Source organism: Callithrix jacchus, chromosome 11 (genome assembly GCF_049354715.1).
Source record: "Callithrix jacchus isolate 240 chromosome 11, calJac240_pri, whole genome shotgun sequence".
NCBI lineage: Eukaryota > Metazoa > Chordata > Mammalia > Primates > Cebidae > Callithrix > Callithrix jacchus.
The window spans coordinates 117,450,409-117,469,751 of NC_133512.1; the positions used below are offsets into that span (position 1 = coordinate 117,450,409).

At 45.3% G+C, this 19,343-nt stretch overlaps 1 protein-coding gene and 1 long non-coding RNA gene across 25 annotated transcripts in view; one reads left to right on the forward strand and one right to left on the reverse strand.

Moving 5' to 3' along the window:
* The window catches only part of LOC118143786 (uncharacterized), a 39,250-nt gene extending 23,476 nt beyond the window's left edge, over window positions 1-15,774 (forward strand). For all 4 annotated transcript variants that reach the window (XR_013524277.1, XR_013524276.1, XR_013524274.1 and 1 more), the window contains one exon: window positions 2,069-15,774. This is a non-coding gene — a long non-coding RNA (uncharacterized LOC118143786). The remainder of the gene's footprint in view (window positions 1-2,068) is intronic.
* The window catches only part of NRF1 (nuclear respiratory factor 1), a 142,259-nt gene continuing 123,771 nt past the window's right edge, over window positions 856-19,343 (reverse strand). For 15 of the 21 annotated variants that reach the window (XM_035254755.3, XM_035254746.3, XM_078343775.1 and 12 more), the window contains 2 exons: window positions 13,416-13,472; window positions 9,173-10,814 (listed from right to left, as the gene is read on the reverse strand). In XM_035254755.3, coding sequence (XP_035110646.1) covers window positions 10,450-10,814; window positions 13,416-13,472 — 422 coding nt within the window. In that variant the 3' untranslated portion in view covers window positions 9,173-10,449. Of the gene's footprint in view, window positions 2,991-9,172; window positions 10,815-13,415; window positions 13,490-19,343 lie in introns of those variants that run through there. The other 6 variants (XM_054237711.2, XM_078343776.1, XM_054237714.2 and 3 more) reach the window with 5 other exon arrangements.

The following is a 19,343-nucleotide window of genomic DNA, read 5'->3' on the forward strand; positions in this document are numbered from 1 at the left end:
TCAGCCTCCTGAGTAGCTGGGATTACAGGCGCCAGCCACCACACCCAGCTAATTTTTGTATTTTTAGTAGAAACGAGGTTTCACCATGTTGGCTGAACACCAGGCTGGTCTGGAACTTCTGACCTCAAGTGACCTGGTCACCTTCGCCTCCCAAAGTGTTGGGATTACAGGCATGAGACACCATGCCCGGTTCCACCCTGATTTTTAATGTGGATATTAAATTAATCCTTTCTGGGCATGAGACTCACACCTGTAATTCCCAGCACTTTGGGAGGCTGAGGCGCCCAGATAACTTGGGGTCAGGAGTTCCAGACCAGCTTGACCAACATGGTGAAACCCTGTCTCTACCAAAAATACAAAAATTAGCCGGGCATGATGGCAGGTGCCTGTAATCCCAGCTACATGGGAGGCTGAGGCAGAGGAACCGCTTCAACCCAGGAGGCAAAGGTAGCAGTGAGCCGAGATCACGCCACTGCCTTCCAGCCTGGGCGACAGAGCAAGACTCCATCTCAAAAACAAAACAAAACAAAACCAAAAAAACAACAACCCAGAGGTGCTCAAGCCATCTTTAGGATTTTTTAAATTCCTAAGAATTTTTCTAAGGATTTTTTTCCCCCGGAACATAAGAAAACACATTATACATGAAATGCATGAAATGGAGTTGGTCTGGTGATGGGGCTCTGGCCAGTCCTCCGTGTCTTCGTTACAGAGCTCCTCAGCCTCGGAACAGTACAGGCCGGACATCACTGGTCTCGAGTAGGACTACATTTTAAAAAGCAGAATGAGCTGCCCCAAGATAAAGTTCCTTTTGCCTAAGAAGCCAAGTGCTTCTATAGAGATGAACAATTCCACTTCCTGTTGCCACATTTTTAACTATTTATTGAATGAGGCAGTCAAAGACAGAATGGAAAACAACACAGAATCCATGCTTTGCTACTGGGGTTTTGCTTTTTTCTTCTTGGCAACTTCTCAAACTATTTGGAGGTTATTTCACCACAAAGGAACACGGACTTTAAAGTCCCTGGACAACTTCACAATGACAATAAAAAATAATAATTAAAAAAATAACAAATTGTAGAACTAGGACTATTTATATGTAAATTTCCCACCCGTCCCCCCATTACGTACAGAAAAGAACATATAAAGAACATTAGTTTTATATAAAACAAGCAAATACAAGAATCTGAATCTTTTCTCAAAGGTTGAGCAAGACATGAAGAATCTTTTAATGTCGCATTTAAAAAACACATTAAATACACGATCATACACATGGGGAGAGCTGGGAGGAGGGAGGAGGAGCTGTCCCTGTACTCAAGGAGCAGAGATTTGGCTTGTCGAAAAGTCAGGTGAATTTAGCCGCTGGAGACTCAGGGCTTGCAGCTGAGAAAGAGTTAACGGTTACCAAGAACACCCAGACACCTCCGAGGAGGAAAGCTGTTCCCAGCCTGGGCCACCAGGCTGCATCCAGGAAGATGAGCCTCCAGGAGTCCCTTCGGAAGCAGGGCCTGATTCGGGAACACAGCAAACGCCCTCAGCTGTTTTCTAACACACCCTATTGTGATGGCCAGCCTTCCACGAGCCAGGTGTCCCTTCCCTTCCGCGTACTGACCAGGCCCAACCCTGCTTCCAAGAGCACACAAGATCAGGGGCGTTCAGGGTGCTGTGGCTGTAGGCCAGGTGTCCCTTCCTGTTAGCTCCAGCGCCTCCTCTGTGAAGCTACAGACAGCTAGAGAAAACTGCTCCCATGGGAGTATCCTGGTTTAGGAAGATTTTGCTTTCCTTCCTTTCCCTTCCAACCCCTCCCACCCCCTTCCCATCCTCTCCACCACCATGCACGCACACACACACACACACACACACACACACACGCGCGCGCACACACACACACACAAGCACACTTACCCGCACGCACTCCTCAAACCCTTAATACTTGTTACCTTCAGTTCATATATATGACCAATTCAGGACTGACCTTAAAACCAGAGGAACATTTTAATAATCATGAGACCAAGAAGGATACCTGGGAAGGAGAGGAGATGGGAGGCTGAGGAAAACCCTCTTGTCCCAGGCCCAGGAGCTTTCAAGACATTCATCTGCCTGTGACAAGGTCAGCACCTGGGCCAGCCCGAGGAGCGTCTCAGCTGGCAGACCACACAGCCCCCGGACCTTGCAAGCGCATCTCTGACCCACGCCATGCTGGAACTCCTTCCTCAGGTGAGTCCAGCCGAGAGAGTTCTGGGTGGCCACTGGGAGGCAGCTTTGGTGAAGGGCATGGTCACCTCCGCCTGAGTTTGTCAGTAGCTCAACGCATGACCCTGGTATGAACAAAAAATGGGTGACTGTGTCTGGCCACGTACCCTACCACCCACTAAACTGGGTGAATTATTGTTTCCACAGCTCACCTTGATTTCATACAGATAATTCCATGCGGGTTTCATACATATATATATATATGTATATATATACTTTATATATATGTAAATGTGTATGTCCATATGTACACATATACATATATTCACACTCACACATACACACACAGAAGTATACACACACATTTCCGCAGAAAGAAGTCCTGCCACAATCTGGCTTTTTTGGGACAGTGAAATTGACAACGCAGTTTCTTACTCCACCAATCCCAGAAAATCAAGAGTGGTGCTTTAAAAAATGCAATTCCAAAATCTGCTGCCTTTCTTCCTTTTAAAAAAAAAAGGTTAACAAAACTTTTCTTCCAAAGTCGAGAGACTTAATTCCATTTGATTGCACCTCTGCAAACGTGTAAAAAATCTTGAAGTAGACTACAAAACGATGCCATAATATGGCTGTATGTCACTGTTCCAACGTCACCACCTCCACAGCCTGGCCGTCCATGGTGACTGCGCTGTCTGATATCCTGGTGGTCACAGGGGCCATGGCCACCTGCACTGGTCCGTTGCCCTGGGCGAGGCTGGTCACCACAGTCTGGTACATGCTCACAGGGATCTGGACCAGGCCTGGAGAGACAGAGGGAAGACCGTTGGTGGGGCTCTTGCTCAAGCTCCTGTTTGCTGGCTGGACGGGGGCACCCAGCTCTTGCCTTTGAGGTATCGTGGTCACCAGCCCCAGGTGATCATATATACCCATGGCCCAGGCACAAAGATATCCCTTCTCCCACCCCATTAAAATTATTTTCATTAATGTTTAAGATTTATAATTGATACATAACTGTACATGTTTATGGGGTACACTGTGATGTTTCAATGCATGTATACATTGTAGAATGATCAAATCGAGATAATTACCATATTAATCTCTTTAAAAATTTATCATTCATTGTGGTGACAACATTCAGAATTTAGATATCTTGGACTATAGACCACATTGTTATTCGTACAGTCACACTACTGTGTAACAGAACATCGGGACTTGCTCTTCCTACCTGCTGGCCAACCTCTCCTGCCCCCTCCCCCACCCTTCTCCAGACACTGGTAACTATTATTCTATTCTCTACTTCTATGCAATCAACTTTTTCCATTTAAACTTTTTATTTTTTAAAAAATAGGGTCTGGTTCTGTAACCTAGGCTGCAGTGCAGTGGCGTGACCACAGCTCACTGCAGCCTCAAAGTCCTGGATTCAAGTCATCCTCTCACCTCGGTCTCCTGAGTGCTGGAACCACAGGCGTGTGCCACAATGCCTGGCTAATATATATATATATCTATATATATATATATTTTGAGATGGAGTCTTGCTATGTTGCCCAGGCTGGTCTTGAACTCGTGGCCTCAAGCGATCCTCCCACCTTGTCCTCCTGAATAGCTAGGATTATAGGTGCAAATCACCAAGCCTGGCCATTTAAACTTTTTTAAAACAGACTATCAGGAAAGAAGAGTTTGGAGAAATTGTGGAAACATGCCTCAGGGTAGGGCCTCCCCAGCTTGCCGTGAGAGGGCCCTGCCTGCCCTCGTATCTAGGAAGCACAGGCCTGTCAGGTGTGACTGTCCCCTGCCTGCCTTCTCCCTCTCGGAACAGGCCACCGTTACCTTTCTTTGATATTTGGCTACACTGCCTTCTTCCACGCTCTTTCTGCCTGTGTCAAGTTTCTCTCAGCCTGAAGAGTAAAAGCTTCTCCCTCTCTTATCCTGTCTTCTGGCCACTGCCCCATCTACATGCCTTCTTTCAAAGTCAAGCTTATTATCATTTTTAAAAGCCTAGGTCACTTGTGTCCTGGTTTTTAGATTTCACATACCAGTAAAATGTAAAAACACATTTTGGGGTCAACTTAAAAGACCCCAACTACTCCCCAGTATCACTATGATTTCAGAGTAGAAAGGATGGTTTAAAGGAAGACACATATCCTCCATAAAGGTAGGCCTGCCCAAAAAAGGAAAGCCGATAATAGATTTTTAAAAAGGATTCCCTGTAACTAATGTATACATCCATCTCCTGTTCCTTCTGAAACTAGAATTACAGTGAATGGGCAAAAAGGATATAAATGAGGGATGTCAACGTTTTTTTGGAAGATGCAATGCAAATGTGAAATGGTTCTGATTTACCAGAGAAGTGGAAGGGCAACTCCTACACCCACACAGGGCTCAGGACGTAGAGCCCTAGCTACTGCAGAAAGAGGGGAGGAGGCTAAAAATGAGAATTAGTGAAAGTCTGAATTTAACTGATTAGACCAATCCCAACATCCAGACCCAGAGACCTTTGCTGCTGGGCCTCTGAGGTTCATCTACTGTATTGAGAAACTGACCCGGAGAGGCCCCTTTTAGTTCTCTTTGACATTTAAACCATAGGCTACTTTGATGAAGATAAAAATTAATCAAAAAAAGGATTGTCAAAATATTTTCTAATGCAAAAAATCAAATATAAGATTTTCTTTTCCAATGTTAAATTGTATGCAACTGTTTTCTAGGAGTAAGTGTTGCCACTTTAGGGATAAGCATTTGGCGATGCAATGAGACATGCGGTGAGGCTTGCTGTTCTGGTGACAGATCGCTGGAAACCCCGGCTCCTCTGGTGTGCCCTCACACAAATGGAAGATGTGGCCAGTCCCCCCCGACACTGGCAATTCAGGCCTGAAAGGGAGGAGGCGGCAGCCAGCCTCCACGAGCACATGGGCATGGTGGAAAACAGGCTGAAGGGCCAGGCCTTGGCCTACAAACTGTGGGCTTCAATTTCTTTCAATGAAACCTTTGCAAATGGCTCTAGTCTTTAATCAATCCCTCTTTCAGTTCACCCCTTCCTAGTCACTCAAGTTATCTGTCTTTATTATTATCAAATAGTGGTGAGGCCTCACTATGTTGCCCAGGCTGGTCTTGAACTCCTGACCTCAAGTGATCCTCCTGCCTCAGCTTTCCAAAGTGCTAGGATTATAGGTGTGAGCCATTACACCCAGCCAAATGATCTTTCCATAATGTGTTACTCCCCTCATCTCAAACATTTAAATGCCATGGCATTGAAAATGTTCCCAAAGCTTGTAATAAAGTTCAAATAATTTAGTATGGTCTTCAAGGCCTCTCATGATTTGCCCTGTCCCATCTTTCCAGTCTCATTTCCCTCACTCTCTTGCAGGTACCCTGTGCTCTAGGTACCCCCCCTTCCCCCAGACTACTCTCAGTTCCCCCAATCTAGCAGCCACACTCTTGGGCCTTTGCTCAGGTTGTTCACAAGATAGACTTGTCCCCCACTCTTTCCCTTCATACTTGGGTCAGCTTTCCCTTGTTGTGGGACCTGCCCCATGCCAGCCCCATCAATGCTGGGGCAGCCTCCTCTGGATTCTCAGGAAGCCCAGGGACAGGCATGGATAAGCTGGCTGGGCTAGTTGATGCATGTCTGCAACAGGCCTTCCCACTTGACAGAGGGTTCTTTCAAGATCAGGCGTGGCTCTGGCTTATTTCATGTTCCTCACAGTATGAAGTAAAAAGTGTACCACAAGTTGCTATCAGCATAGCCTCAAGGGTCATGTATTGCTGGCCTCAACCAATGTGCAGCTGGACCCTCTCCCTACCCTCTAGACTCAAGGCCTGGGCCTGAGTGTATACATGTGAAGACCGTACAACCTCGTCAGCCCCCTGCCTCCTCCCTGTGTATCACAGTCATGTTCTCCTCTGGTCAAAACAGGCAAAGTTAACAAAATTACCCAAAATGCCCAGTGGCAAGGCCAAGACACCTGTGCGATCCTCCAGGGAACCCACATGCTGGCAAGTAGCAAGCAAAACCAGAAGCAACGGTCAGCCTCATTTCACTGCTCCTGCCTTTGGGTTCCATTCAGTTCCAAAAGCTCCAGCCTTGGGGAACAAGTCCCCTGTTTTACAACTACAGAGACTACAGTGTGCAGGGAGATCTTTTCTAAATGAGCGACCATCTGGGTTAGGGCTGGTGTGAACAGAGACTAAAAGAGTTGTCGAAGGTAAATTTCTTTCACCCTGGCTGTGATGTGTTTGGGTTTCCTATGATGTGAGCCCATGCCCAATACTGTTGTTAAAATAGTTCTTATATTATCATGAAAGATTTCTCCCAGAATAAAACGAAGCAAGGTTCCATTGCAAAAATGTATCTACTGGCTGGTGCTGCCATAATCAGAATGATCTTCGGAACATCTGACCTTATCTTGCTGTTCTCCTTCACAGTTCTTCAGTGGTTCTAGTGGCCCACAGGATAGAAAGTCCAAACCCCTTTGCAGGTATTTAAACTCTTCACGTCGGCCACTGTTCAGTTAAGCCTGGTGATCCACTAATCCCCACTCACTTCACATGCCAGCCACATGAACTACTTGAATGAGGTTCTCCAAGCACGCACCTCCATGCCTTCTGCCTGGTGGAGGTTCCTCCTCTTCCTCCGAGAGCTAGCCCCAGCCTCTCTCCTCCTCATCTTGGGTCCTCTTCACTGATGCTCCTCCTCGGCTCACTATACAGGCTTCCTGGAGGCAGCAGCCTCATTCATCCTCACTGCTTGCATGTCTTGTCCCCAAGGAGGCTATAGAGTCCTTAAGGGAGGGATTAAGTCTCCATCTTTGAGTGGCCAGCAGTCAGCAGGTGCCCATGAGTGTTTTCGCTATCATGAATGAAACCTGCCCTCTAAGATTTAACATGTGTCCCTTCTAGGGACTGCGTGATTAAGGTGGGTGAGACTTAAGGTGATGAGGCTGTTTTGGAACAAGAGCTCCCAGCCCAGAAAAAAAGCAATGTAAAAAATACTACATTCAAGACTCATCCAAATTAAGCTGTTTTTGAAAGACTCCATCTTCTGTACTCCACCGCAGACAGGGAAGAAGCACATTCTGCCACACCTGGGTGAGGAAATGGTCCCCACCCAAAGCTCCCAGGGAAGAGTAAGTGGTGAGGACAGCCATACACCTTAGAAGCCCAGGAGAGGGAGGGCATGATGGGAGTCATTTCATAACCCCGCATGCCTTGAGACCCCAGTTCTCCTATTTTCTACGTAGAGTTTTTGGTCTACTGCCACCTTAAATAAACGCATGACCATCCCACTGTAGGGGTTTAAGACCTCTCTCTCACATAGCCATTTTGACATGGGATTAGATTAAATCGCCTCAGTGTCTCTGACCTAGCAGCCTCATGTCCCTGGCAAGGGAAAGGGGAGGGGCTGGAGGCCTGGAAACCCAGCATGCACTAAGTCGGGCGACTGCCCTTGGAAGAGAGATGATTAAATGCTGAGGTACAGTAATCAGGCTGGGACTGTCCCCACATCTGCTCAGCCTGCTCCTGATTAGCCCTAATCTAGAGGCACATGGTAATCCTAGTTTGTATTCTGGGTCATTTCAATTGATTAAGCAACAGGAAGCCCTTTGTGTTCTACTTTAAGGGGTGGAAGTGCTCCTTTTTCTTTCTCACAGGGCCCCTAGAGAGTCCTAGTAATAAGACTCCCTTGGCCTCAGTACAGCCCCTTCCCAAGCCCTCTCATACCCACTGCATGTCACTTGACTTTGGCGGAGACCCTAGAAAGGTCCACAGGGCAGGGCTCCTTACCCTTTGCAAGTGAGAACCAGAACCACGGGCTCATCATAAAGGCACATACTTCTAACATCCTGAAGATTCTAGTACCCCTGTATTTCAAAGCTACACAAAACCTTAAGAGTTTAGTAAATACAACCCGTCTTTTTATTTGAACTCAAAAGTAAACGTAACAATTTTATAAAAAAAAAAAACAAAACAAAAAAACCCAAAAACCTCAATAAAGACCGAGGACTGATTTTGTTCCCCAAACGACTGAGTTTATGGTAAAGCCAGGGGCCCAGGCCTTTGATTTGGGAGTGTTTCCATATATCAGAATGTCCTTAGCACCTAACATGAGGGCTAGGAAGGACTCAGAAGGGAGAGGGATGTCCTCTTTGGGCCCCCTGCTGCTTTTCTTCTCAAGCTTCATGGTAAGGTTTATAGAATTGGTCAAAATGGAAAAAAGGTCATAGGTGACTCAGAAACTTCAGGTGCCAGCACAGAGATTTCCTTGTCAAACAGCAGTCGGACCCATATCTCTGGAAGAACTCCTGGCTGCAGGACCACATTCCCTTGGCAAGGACAATGAGGCTTGACACAGCTCTTTTTTTTTAATGAGTTGAATATCACTCTTGAGCTAAAATGGTGAAACATGCTTTTCCTAAGTCCCTCTCTTCCCAAATGAATGACAATGACATTCTTCTAGTTGCTCAGGCCAAAAGCTTTGAAGTCATCCTTGACTTCACATCCAACACACCAGCTAATGCTCTCCCTTTGAATACAGACCCCAAATTCCACACTTTTCCTCCTGCCTCCCCAGACGAACACTACCACCCTTTGCCTTCCTTTGTGATCACCCTACCTTAGCACTTGCCAAAGGGATCTTTTAAAACTTCCATACAAAGTGATGCCTCTCAAATCACATTACAAGGGTGGCAGATTGTATCTACTCAGAAGCCTGGCCTTGCACGCTGCAGAGTGAGCAGCATGACGCTTTATAGTGGTCTGTCTCTGATGGCGGCACCAGGGGAACACTGTGGTAGAACACCAGGGGAACACTGTGGGAACACAGGGGCGCCAATGAGAGTTACTTTAAAGGTTAGGGTCACAGCCTTGTACACTCTAGATTTATCATTCACGAGCCAATCTACTCTATTCCAGATCTCTCCTGGGGCAGCGAGTTTCATCACTTGCCTATTGTATATGGAATTTACACATATACGCATATGTGCATGTATACATGGAAATGGAATTTATTTATTTGGGGGAATTAATTTTTCCCAAGGCTAACTTCTTTCAGTATTCAGTATTATTGGATGAAGAAGTATATATAACATGGTTAACTACATTGTCAAATATTGTTTGGAAAAAGCCATCCCATCCCACCAAAAAAATTCCTTTGCTTCCTCCTATCAGGAAAATAAAATACAAATAGCTAACAGTTGGAGGAGTTTACATATAGCCTCTTCCATAAACACCCTACACCATCCTCTCATTACAGCCACGTGTCCCCTGGATACCACGTGAGCTTCCTCAGGCAGGTTCCTCTGTCTGGAAATATGCCCTGCCACTCAGTCCAGTTCTTCTGACAGTTTCCACACAGTGCATGGGGTTGCCTGAGGGGACAGCCCACCAGGTTTCTCCCTCCTGTGACTTTTTTGCCGCCACCATTCATTTGGCCCCTGGTATGTGCTGACCTGTTCCCAAGGAGTTGCTGCTTTTCTCTCTATAAATCTGCAAGCTTGCATTGTTGGCAGGACTGTCTTTGAATGCTGAGCAACTGGAACACAGTAGGTGCTCAATAACTGAGTATATGAAAATGTGTAACCGATCATACTCTTCATAATTTTCAGAAACTTGGTGCTGCTCCCTTTAGTCTTGCCCTCCACAGACCGAACAGCCTTAACAGCTTTGACTCTGATCCAGAATGAAGCCGAATTTTCTCCACAACAACATTCTTATGGTGCGGTAGTTCAGGTGCATTTTATGTGAGGAAAAAACAGGCTGTTTATTTCCATTAAAGGCTTCTGAGTCAAAAAGACCTACATGTGAACCTTGGTTCTGCTATTTAATGGCTTGTGAGCCTGTTTCCTCATATAGAAAATGGTGAACACTCATCTCACAGGGCTGCTGAACCACAGGGGATGACAGAGTAAATCTACTACAGTGCTTGGCACATAGTAGGGATATAATAAACGCCACTGCTTTTCGAAGATGACTTTGAGTACGACGTTTGATGGAGTCTGGCTGGGGTCACAGACGTTAGACTAAAGCTCTCAAGAAACAGAAAGAACAGCAGAGACAGCACAGATCTCCTTTCAGCAGTGATTTTCTCCTGCCAGGAAGCATATCATCCGTCAAAGGCCTTCGAAGATGTAAAGATGAGAGATAAAAGCCATGAAATCAAAGCAGACGGACTGGCAGGCAGCTTCCCGTCTGAAACAGCGATGGCCAGGACTGGCACTGGCACTGCACCATGATGTAGACAAAGCAGTTGCTAATCTAGCACACTGGTCAATAAGCAACCAGGCAAAACCACTCCTCAATAGTAAGAGTGTTGAAAATACGATCAGGGCAGTCTGATGTGATGTCATCACCCTGATATATTTCTGAACTCCTCCAGAAACTAACAGGCTTGAGCCAAGCAGAGCACAGTGCTGCAGGGCTGTCAAAGTTATCCAGCAGCAGAGCTGGCCCTCCCCTCACTCCAAGACAAGATAGAGCAGGACAGACAGCCTGAGGAAGAATGGGCCTTTCATTTGCCCTCACAGCCTGGGAAACCTTTGGGAATTGTTGTTTGCTGTAACTGAATCTTTCAGCCCAAAGGCCTTCCAAGTTGGTCATGGAAATAGCTTTAGTTGTGAGAAAAATACTGATGGCTGTTGAGAGAAAAAGAGCGAAACAAATAATAAACATGACAGTTGGTGGAAGGGAAACACTTCTTAAAACCCAAGGGAAAATTTACATTCTGTAATGCCTTCTGTAGTTTATGAACATGAACGCTAACTACGTACATCAGGGAAATACTGGCCCAAACGGGAACCAGGACCATGATTAAAGGAGAGGAATGCATGAGTAAGAAATGAAATTACAGATTATATTGCTTGAGATTTTAAGGAGCCAGGAAGGGTTTCTACAGGTGTTTGTAGGGGTGATAGGCAGAAGGAAGTCCTTTAAAAATCTTCCATTTACAGGCTTGGAAAAATATTTACATCAATGGCTGACGTCTAAGGAAAGCCACTATGTGAAGAAAAACATACATGGTATGTGCCAGTATAGAAGCGGAAGAAGATAACAGGAAATCAGTAGAGAAGCTAGTCTAGTAGGCAGGCAGCAGTTAGAGAGGCTGAGAATACCAAGGACTAGATGGAAAGAGGACATATGTAGGGCAAGAAAAGGAAGGGCATGAAAAGAATGTCAATGTCAAACCAAAAGGAGGTCCGAGTAACCTCATGATAGTAGGGCAAGCGGGGGGAGGGAAAAAGCGTTTCTTTCCCAGTGGTTCTGTTTCTGTTCTATTAGCTGCTCCTGGGATATTTAATCTCCCTTTTCTGTGTGTCCTAAGTCCAAGGCTTTTGGGTACATTTGGGGGATTTATGGATTAAAATATGTCTTACATCTGTGAAGTACTGAATATTCTCATGAAGCCGAGAGCAGCCTCACGGGTGTGCTCGTGTACAGGCTGCTTTTCGGCACCCAGGGTTTGTCTTCCATCTTGCTGGACCATCTCAAGACTAAGAAAAACTCCTTCTGGAATAACATTCAAAGCAGTGATCTGGCTGAGAGAGGGTCACTCTATCTTTTGCCTGATTTTGCAGACCACCAGGAAGCTTTTCATGCCCCTCGTCCCACAAACCAAGTATGAAAACTGAATTCATTTTTACTTTATTAGTAAATGTATTTCAAAACCTATTTTAGAGATATAATTTCCTCTTGAAATTACTGGAGATGCCCAGGACATTGATGAAGTCAGGGTTCTGTGTTTCAGTGCTCAGAACCACCATGGTTTATTACCCTCAAAATTGAGCTCCCAATGTGGGGATGAACAAGCTAACTTCAAGGCCTACTGATCTTGCCAAGAAGGCTTTAAACTGAAAATGGCAGGAAAGAAAGCGTTCTGCTAAAGCCTGTGGAATATGCACGTGCTCTGGAGCAGTGGTCCCAAGCATTTTTGGTACCAGGGACCAGTTTCGTGGAAGACAGTTTTTCCATGGATGGCAGGATTGGTGGGGGTGGTTTGGGGATGAAACTGTTCCACCTGAAATCATCAGTTCACAAAAGGGTTCGTTCTCCTATGAGAATCTGATGCTGCTGCTGCTCTGACAGGCAGTGATGCTCGTGCACCTGCCACTCACCTCCTCCTGTGCCAGAGGCTGGGGATCTCTGCTCTGGAGGACATCTGATCTGACTGTACAGACGAAAGGCAAGGGGTACACAGTAAATTCCCAGAAGAAATCACTAGGAAGAAGGGTAGGAACAACGCTCAAGGTTGAAGTCTGTGTCCCAGAGGATAGAAATGGCACTATGCAGGGTGCAGCAGTATTTTAAAATGGAAAGTGAATCCCAGATGACAAACCTCAGAAGAAGGAAGTCACCAACAGTCTGCAACAGTCAAGTGCAGAAATGAACAGCAGGCCCAATCAGGAGTTACTCGGAGTTAGGAATGGAGATTTGTTTATTTTTTTATTATTTTCAAACTTTTTATGATGGAAAACTTCAAACAGGCACCAGGAGAGGGAGTAGTACAGTGAACTCCATGTGCCTGTCATCCAGCCCCTGCCTCTTCTATCTGAGCAGGGATAGGCTGAGGCAGGGAAGCTTCCAAAGATGTACTCTTGACTTTTCATCCCCTCACTCAGCATAATCTGTAGAGCACCACTTAGGAAAAAAACCACAAAAAAACCAAAACTTTGTAAGAGCACATAAAGGGCAGAATTAAATTTGCGTTAGGCAGTGAGATGCCCGAAAAAAGCAGAACCAACAGTAGAAATAGACAGTAATGGGGCTTTAGAGTCAGATGGAAAGAAATCTATCCCAATACACTTTATCTTGATCAAGTTTTTATCCTGCCTTTCCTATCTGAACTGTACTTAGCATAGGCAAATTGTTCATGGGGACAAGTTCTTCATAAAAGAATCCCAACTAGAGGTGGGAGGATCACTTGAGGCCAGGCGTTTGAAGCTGTAGTGTGCTATGATCATGTCTGGGAATAGCCACTGCCCTCCAGCCTGGGCAACGTAGTAGTAAGACCCTGTCTCTTAAAAAATAAATAAATAATTCCAGCCAATAAATGAAAAGGGAACATTTAACACTAGAAAAATCAGATTATCAATGGTTACTAAAACTATCAGGTGACCGAGTAAGGGGGACTGCACAGTAGAGGAATCCCACCATCCATGCAGGAAGCAGCACCTGGAATGACAGCCTCACAGTCACTCTATCCTCCAGCTGCTTCCTTCTTTCCCCAAAGATGAACCCACCTGTGGCTTTGTCAGTCAGGATCCACTTGCGACCTGCACGATCTGCCATAAAGAGGCCTGACAATAACACAGAACTGTTAAAAAAAAAAAAAAAAGCACCGGGCAAGATGGGCCACCAGCCCCGCTGCGGCGCTGCAGCTTCCCGTGCACATCCGGTGCCGGGTGCACAGCCTTGCTCCTTCCACCCGTGAGGAACGCCTTCCGTAAGCATGCCAGCGCTGAGTGCCAGTGTGCACTCAGACCACCAGATCTTAGTTTGGTTGAAGGGAGGGAGGTCATTTCCCTCGCATTACCCCCTTGCAATTGGAATTTGTGATGTGATTTTCCTGTAGCAGACTTACCTTCCTAATTATGTCTTCTTTAAGCTAATATGTAAACTAATTTATATTCCCTAAGTACCCAGCAGCTGGGTCAGGGGGTGGAGGAGATGGTCTTGGCTTACAATGGCTTGCTTAGAGAAATTGTCCAAGGATTTAAAATGTGTCACAAGTAATCTGCATGACAGATAATCTGTAGGTAACAAGTAAGAGTTGACTATACTCACATTTGTAAAACCAACAGGCCACTTCTGTATCTTAGGACCGCTATGAGGATAAATAACATCATGCTTGCATGATTTTAATTCTTGAGACAAAAGACACTGTCTAAATTTGAGGGAGTATTGTTATTTTACATGGGCTTTCTCCAGGAGTTAAAGCAACTGTGCAGCAGCTACCAGACATAGACAAATGGAAGAAGCAAGAAGAAAGGGCCTGTCCTTGTCCCAAGAGCTGCTGAAAATGGAAAGTGTTGGCAGCCCAGTGTTCCACACCCAGCAGCATTGTCCACACAATGCACACTTCGTTTACACACTCTTAGCCTGAGTGTTCACATGCCCTCTTGTTTTAATAAGATGCTCCGTTTAATGAGAAAAGGACTGTCTGGTCCAACAGCAGGGCTGTGAAAGCTTAATTAGGAGAAGGCCAAGGAGAGGGTCAACTGAAAGTGGACATTCCTAAAATTAAATTCCCTTCTCATTGGCTATATTTCAGCATAAATATATTTTAACAAGGAGTAGGAGTGGGGAAAGGACATGAAATTCTTGGAGACAAAAAAATACAAAAAGGTGAAAAAGAATACAATCTAGGTAACATGGCTGGAGGAGTTCTTCCAGAAACATTCGGGCAAATTTCATTTTTCCCTTCCAACAGGACTGCAATAGGAACTCCCAGGCTTCCTTAAGCAGTTGAGGCATTTCAAGAGGTTCAGACCAATCTCAAACAGTGCAGTCCACTAGAGCTTCCTGTGATGATGGGCCCGTTCTGTTTGAGTGCTGTCCAACACGGTGGCTACAGAACGCTTGAAATGTGGCCAGCGTGACTGAGGAACTGATTTTTCAGTTTTATTCTGTTTTAATTAAGTTTAAATAGCCAGAGCACAGCTCTAAAACTTTTCCAGAGCTTCCAGTATGCCAACTCTGTATCATAAACATGCCTCCAACAGACACGTGCACTCAGACTGTGTAACATTCTAACAGTTGCCTTTGTTTAAATGGAAACTCAATCTGAAATTGGATGCTTTGTATTCACCTAAAATATAGTTTTTCTTGGCATTTCCCTTATTTAAATCACAGGTTCTTTCCTTTACTTATTTTAACACCCTCCAGCCCCCTAGGCCTCTACAGGGGAAACTAACAGCATTCGAGAGCAATGCAGTGTAGATGCACGTTATGGTGCTATAAGGAATGAGGAGAGGCTGGGCTGGGCGGAGTCAGAAGGGCTGCTGGACACCTCTCTAGTGATCCAATCTGATAGCATGGTCTTTGTAGTCTAGCTCACACCAGTGTCTCGGTTTCCATATTTAGACCCCTTCCATGATTCTCAGATCCAATTGCTAGGCTTTACGACGGCAAAGATTTTTTAAAAAATCAATTTCACTTAGAAAATCCCATTTAGACTCTGAAAAATCTCTAAATTGGGGCCTTTCTAATAATGAAGATTTGGTGTAATTATAATGTCACAGGCAATTGTGCTGACAAAGCAAAACCAACATGTCTCCTTGCCAGGCCTTTGCTCTCAGTCTGACCAACAGGAGGAGAAAAGAGGCTTTGTCAGGAGCAGATGTGCACTGGGAGGCCCCAGGAAAGCAGATCTGTTGAATGAAGCAGGTGCCACTTAGACATTCACTTTACTGACTCCAACTACAACCTCCCCTTCATTTGATATCCTCCTCTTGGCAGGAGGATGGAGAAAGAGCATCACACAAAGAGGAAGCATGTTTATCCTGTTCAGATTACTGCTTCTGCCAGGCTGATGCTGGGTTCTGCACATTTGCTCTTTATTAAGCAAATGTTAGAGCTGGGTGCTGGGAAGTGAATCCCTGTATTTACACAGGTAACCTGAGAGCCAGGGGGCCCCAAACCATCCTGGCTGCAAGGTACATGCTATTAGAGTTAATAACAGTACACTGACATTCCTTCAAAATCTAATGGAAGCATAAATAAAAAGAGGAAAGTCCCCTTTACCCAAGAACCTGAAAAACTTTATTCTATAATTTTTCCTGTTCTAATATTCTGATTCTTGTGTGAATCATGATTAATGCCCTTTTTACATGCTCAGTTAAAACCCACTTTTCCATCCATGTATTGAATAGAAATGATTCCAATTAAACTTGTCCAATTATGGCTCTGGATTTGGAGTGTCAGAAAAAAAAAATCCCTTTACAGAATAGCGCTCACAATGACAGACACAAGATTCAGTCTTGGTTTATAAAGAGCTGGAATAATCTACGACCAGAATCTACCTTTATATACAAAGACTTGGAAAGATCTGCAGACCTAAAGGGAAGGAGAATGAGATAAAGAAACATGTAACTTGGCCTTGAGGACACCGTGGATGGAGGGGAGACCACAGTCAGTGGTGTCCATCTGCCAGATGGCAGGGACCTTCTTGGGAATCTTTCCGGAAGCCCCGACCTGAGTTGTCTGCCTGGAATGTCCCTGGCTCAGATTGGTGTTCTGTTCACAGAATGGTGTGCTGGCTCATCAAGTCTCCCCAAGCTGAGAATACCTGACACAGGCAGACCAAAGAGTAAATGAATTTGCATCTACTGAAGTACAGAAAAACAAAAAGACAGTATATGAAGGCATACCAAGGGGGCTTGACAACTTGTGCGAATTCCCTTTGGGGCCCTGACACTTCGACTGGAGGCAACCAGCCTTTCACATGAAAAACATCTAAAAGCTGTATCTGAAGGATATGGCCATGCTCAGATGAGCACTAAGAATAGACACTGACAGCCAGTGGCCTATCATCTTATTGTAAAGGCCTCTATATCCACTTCCGATCTCAGTCTTTAAGCCTTCAAATAGCAGAGCCTAGATTAGCAATTCCTGGCCTACAAATGATGAATGCCCGAAACCGCTCCAGTTTATAATGGTAGAGAATGACACATCCCCTCTGGACACGCAGATTACACGAGGAGCCTAAACCTGCAAAGAGGGGCAGGAGATACCCTCAGGAGGCAGTGCTGGTCCTTCTGAAGGTGTCCACAGTTCAGCACCTCTGCAGAGACAAAGAAATGCACCAAAGAACCCTGGCAACTGGAAATCTCTCCAGCTATGGGGGTTATGCCTGAGGAGCAACAGGAAAGGCCTGGTAATTCTAGAGAACAGAAACTTAGTATGCCTGAGGGATATGACGTACTTCCACCAGGAACACAGGCTTCCTGACGCCGGGATCATTGTGGGAGATTCACTACCGCCTCTCTGCAAATGAAGACTCACCGGCCTAGTCTAAGCATGTGTGCCAGAAGTACTAAGAGTGAACCTCTGAAGGCTAGTTCCCTTCCCATTCAGTGTGAGTGATTAATAATGATAATGGGAATAGTCATAATAGCAGTTGCAGTAGTGGTGGTCAAGAGTTACTGCATGCCTGTGATGCCCCAGCCGCTAAAGAGAGTAGGACTCAGTAGTCTCTGCTCCCCCCTCAAATTAGTGCCATCAATACATCTCCCAGGATGGGGGAGACTGGGGAGTCAGGAAAACTGCCACCTCTTTCCAAGAGCTATTTTGGAAGGCACTTTGGACTTTAGGAGGTCATCATGAAGACAGGAAGGAGCACCCGTTTCAGAAGTGAAGAATCACCACTCAGCTGTCCCTTCCCTTCCTCAACACCATGAAAAAGGTTGGGTGAGAAACACACATGGGGCAGAGTACTGTACCCCTCTTTGAGTGTCTAGAATCAAGGGCCCCAGTGAACATCTCTGTGCTCCCATTTCTCAGCAGCAGCTCTGTTTCACTGTGAAATCTAGAATTCATCCAGTAGTCATGGCTCCTTTCAGCCTTGTGACCCATCAGGCTTTGGATATTTGATCTTTTGGCGGGCTACTATAAATCCATTAGAGCACCTGGATGCAGATACCTGCAGCCTAGAAGAGAAAGCTGCACTTGTGAGGAATCCAAGCGGAAACATGCAGGTGACCTGAGTCATGAATACACTAACTAGGAAGTGAGTCTAGGTGTTGCCACTCAGGTTTTCCGGCTTGGACTCTGCAGTGCATAAAAACAGATCAGTTCTCCTTGCAACCCTCCCACCCTGCTGTTTACTGGCTGCGGATTACTGCAGTCACATGGGTAGGTTTTTTTTTTTTAAAGCCATGCTGTTTATGAGCTGAGAAGGTTACTGGAAGACAAGGCTCATGAAGTATTCGTGTTGTCCTCCCCTATGCAGAGGGGGTACAACCTGCCAGAAGACCTCAGTGTTATTGCTATAGCCCTTAGACCAACACTACCGATTAGAACTGTCTCCAATGATGGAAATGTTCTGTATCTACAATCCATTAAAGTAGCTACTAGGTCCATGTGCCTATTTAAATTTAAATGTGAATACATTATAATTAAATTAAAAATTCAGCATCTCAGGCCATATGTGGCTATTCAGCACTTGAAATATGATTGTGACTGATAACTACCTTTTAAATCTTATTTCATTTAAATTAACGTGCATTTAAATTCAAATAGCCACATGTAGCTAATAGCTATCATACTGGACAGTGCAGATTTAGATGTTAGGTTTTGATATCATGGTGTTTTCGTTTTTTGCCTCTGTTAAGATTTACTGTAACTCTTTGACTTAAACATCATTGCCACCACTCCTCAAAACAATCCTGCAAAGGAGTCACCACACCAAGTACCAGCATAACCAGATGAACAATAAAGACCATGATTTCCATTCGTGTTATGCCTTCTCTACTTCCTAGGTTGGATAAGTTGGCTAAGAGAGTGTGAAGGGGAAGAAGGAAGCGTTCATTGGGCAGTAGAAAGAGTACTGGATCTGGTATGATTTCCAGTCTTACCATTTAACAGCTGACAGACCCTGGGCAAGTCCTGGCTTTAGCTGCCTCTGAACAGGGCTCAGAAGATCTGTTCTACCCAGTTTACCCGGCGAAGGTAGAATAATGCAGACACTGCTTAGCCATTTGCAAGGAGATGATGGTGGCAGTCAGTGATGGTTGTAGCAGTAGTAAAAAGAATAAAGGAAAGAATGGACAATGAAAGGAAAAAGATGAAGACCCTCAAGAATTATGCTCAATGCATACAGCCGAAAGGCAAAATTAGAGCCAACTGAAATGGTTATTTTCCTGGTATGACATCTACCAACATGCTTCCTAGAATGAAAACTATTCATCTGAGAGAAAAGTTAGCTGACTTAAATGGGAAAATCCCTATCTGCCAAGAAAGCCTATTTCCCAGGGGGCACGTGGAGGACGGTAAGAGACATCACCATCCCAAGGTGCTGCAGCACATACACTGAGGCGGTTCCCAGGCACAGCTGCCAGCCCCCAACTCAGCTGGAGCCACAGGCCCCGCTCCATACTCCCCTCACTCCTCTTCATTTTGAGTCACAGCACACAGCTCTCCTTATAAGAAGGAATCTTTTCAGGTCTAGG